At 40.0% G+C, this 3266-nt stretch overlaps 1 protein-coding gene across 1 annotated transcript; it reads right to left on the minus strand.

Moving 5' to 3' along the window:
* Positions 1-106: 106 nt before the first annotated feature.
* Positions 107-1919, minus strand: EAH_00065180 (ATP-binding cassette, sub-family G, member 1, related; the record flags this gene model as incomplete). The annotated part of the gene is made up of 6 exons (XM_013392876.1): positions 107-310; positions 534-639; positions 919-970; positions 1504-1513; positions 1714-1836; positions 1899-1919. 6 exons carry the CDS (start codon positions 1917-1919, stop codon positions 107-109), a joined length of 516 nt encoding a protein of 171 aa, XP_013248330.1.
* Positions 1920-3266: the final 1347 nt, after the last annotated feature.

Genomic DNA, 3266 nt, shown 5'->3' on the forward strand with positions numbered 1-3266 from the left:
AGCAGCAGCAGCAGCATCAACAGCAGCAGCAGCAACCACCGCCTCCGCACCAGCATAATAAAACAAAAACAACAACAACAACAATAATAATAATAATAATAATGAATTATTTGTAGAGGCGTTTGTTAATCCAGTACAGCCAGCAAACTGCATGCACTCCGAGTGTACAGGCAGCTAAAGGAAGTACATCTGCTACCCAAAACCACTCTTTGGGGCTTAATTTTGTTTTTGTAAATGTTCCGGCGAGGCCAAAGTACGAAAACATTTCATTAGAAGACATATATCCAAAACGAGATGCATGCTCTGCATCCTGAACATAAACCCTAAACCCTAAACCCTAAACCCTAAACCCTAAACCCTAAACCCTAAACCCTAAATTCTAAGGACGTAAGACTTAAGACTAAATTAAAAATTAACGGTGATGAATTCGTGAAGAGAAACTCTATGTGAAACAGACAACACCATAGACTAGGGTTTAGGGTTTAAAGTGCAGGCAAAGGATTTAGGGTTTAGGGTTTAGAGTTTATTATTACAGAAAAGATTTCTTCGTTGTCTTCATACAGCGCGATGGCCAAACCCTCAAAAAGATAAAAGTAAGGCGAAAGAAAAACGAGAAAACGCAGCGCAGGGGGAACGGACCTGAACATACACCCCAAACCCTAAACCCTAAACCCTAAACCCTAAACCCTAAACCCTAGCATTAAACCGCGGCGCTCTTGTAGCCCTAAAAGAAGAAGGCCGAAGGCCTTACCCTCTAAACCCTCCTTGTTGCAACCCTAATCCCCCAAGCCCCAGGCCACAGAGCCTTAAACCCTAAACCCTAAACCCAAAACCCTAAACCCTAAACCCTAAACCCTGGGGTTTCTTGCCTAGGGTTTGCATTCAATCCATTTAAAACAGAAGCGAGAAACAACCAACCGCCTCCAACGGCATTGACTCCCATGAAGGTATCCATCAAAGCAGAACATAACTGCATCACAGAATCCACAAACTAAACAGCAGCAGCAGCAGCAGCAGCAGCAGCAGCAGCAGTAGCAACAGCAGTAACAGCAGCAGCAGTAGTAGTAGTAGCAGCAGCAGCAGCAGATACAGCAGATACAACCTGTGAAGTGCAAAACGAAACCGAACGACTGAACCAGCAGCAACAGCAACGGAAACAGCCCCAGCAGCAGCAGCAGCTGCAGCAGCAGCAGCAGCAGCAGCAGCAGCAACTGCAGCAACAGAAAGGCCTAGTAAAGGGCGAAACGCGCAGAGAAGAAAAATATGAAAATAAACCCAAATGCAACCCAAATGCAACAGCAGCCGCAGCAACAGCAGCAGCAGCAACAGCAGCAGCAACAGCAGCAGCAGCAGCAGCAGCAGCAGCAGCAGCAGTAGGGGCATTTACTGCTTCAAAAATGAAGTAGAGGAGAAAGACGAGCGGAAAGCGAGAGAACGGAAAACCACAAAAAAGAAAAACGACAATTAAAGAGGGCAGCAGAGTGATTGTCATCATTATGCAACTCGTCACGCCCTGCACATACACTCAAACCCTAAACCCTAAACCCTAAACCCTAAACCCTAAACCCTAAACCCTAAAGCCTAAAGCCTAAGCTTTAAACCGTAAACCGTAAACCCCAAACCCCAAGCTCCACACCCCAAGCCCCACACCCCAACCCCAAAACCCTAAACCCTAAACCCTAAACCCTAAACCCTAAAAGAGTTTTAATGTACCTCTGCTAGAAGATAAGGCCCTGGGGAGTAATATCCGTCTGCAAGTTCGTGAAGAAATTGATGTTTTCTTTCTAAGTACGTGACGGTGTTAACAAATGGAATTATACTGAGGGCTATGCACATCTGAGGTGTACACACACAAACCCTAAACCCTAAACCCTAAACCCTAAACCCTAAACCCTAACCGGGAACCCGCACTCTGCCATTCATAGCGCATAAACCGTAAACCCTAAACCCTAAACCCTACTCGGTATTATCTCTAAACTGTTAGGGATGTGGATGGGTGCGTTTAATGACTGTAACGAGGGTTTAGGGTTTAGGGTTTGCGATACGAGGACATGGGCGGAGAGTTGATAAAAGACGCAGCCTCTATAAAAGGCCTTAAAGAAAAGAACTCCAGTAAGAACAGAATAAAAATAAACAGAGAAAACCGTAAGAAAAAAAGAAGAGAGATCTCTGACTGCTCTTCTTAAAGCCCTCTGCTGCAGTATTAAATATTGAACACAACAAGAAGGCTGGTGTCTGCACATACACCGCAATTAATAAATAAATATATTAATTAATTAATTAATTAATTAATTAATTAATTATACATTGATTAATTAGATGACACATATAAAAAAAACAAGAGACAATCAACAGAAACAGAGACAGAAATATATTATCAAACAGACAAGCATGTATATATATATATATATGCATATATATATATATATACATATATATGTATGCATATATATATGCATATATATATATATATATATACAAACACATAGAGACATATATAATATATATATCAAACGCAAAAAGAGACATATATATATATATATGTATATATATATATATATATGAAAGGCAAAGACGACAGAGAGAAACAAGAAAACAGAGAAAGAGAGATTAAACAGAGAAGGAGAGAGAGACAAATAATGCAATCCACATAATTTATATCGGCCTTTACTGTCTCTAAACAATTGTTTTAAAATAGTTCTTGTTAAGGGCTTAGGGTTTAGGGTTTAGGGTTTGGTGGGTTCTCCTTCGTATACCTCCTTGAAGCTGCATCTCTCAGCAGCAGCATCAACCCTTTATAAACGTCATATTGTTTCTCTGCTGCTGCTGCTGCTGCTGTCTCTTTTTCTGTCTCCTTTGGTGTCTCCTTTGCTGCTGTCTCTTCATCTCTAACCTCCTCTAGCTGCGCCTCTATAGGCTGGACGCCCTCTGCAGCAAACACCCCAAACCCTAAACCCTAAACCATAAACCCTAAACCCTAAGCCCTAATTGCTGAGCGTTGCATGCGTTTGTTTTAGGTGTCTGTGCAGTTTATTTTCTCTGTCTCTTTAAGGATATATATTTTATTAAAATAAGAACAGCCATTAGACAATCAAAAACACAAAGACAAACATAAGCAAGAAAATAAATAAATAAATATATATATATATATATATGCATCTATATATCAATATCCATATATAATATAAATATATGCATCTATATGTAAAATATATAATATATATATATAATGCATACATACATACATATATATATATATATATATA

This window comes from Eimeria acervulina, genomic scaffold (genome assembly GCF_000499425.1).
Source record: "Eimeria acervulina Houghton genomic scaffold, Eah_scaff2131, whole genome shotgun sequence".
In the NCBI taxonomy this organism is placed as follows: Eukaryota; Apicomplexa; class Conoidasida; order Eucoccidiorida; family Eimeriidae; genus Eimeria; species Eimeria acervulina.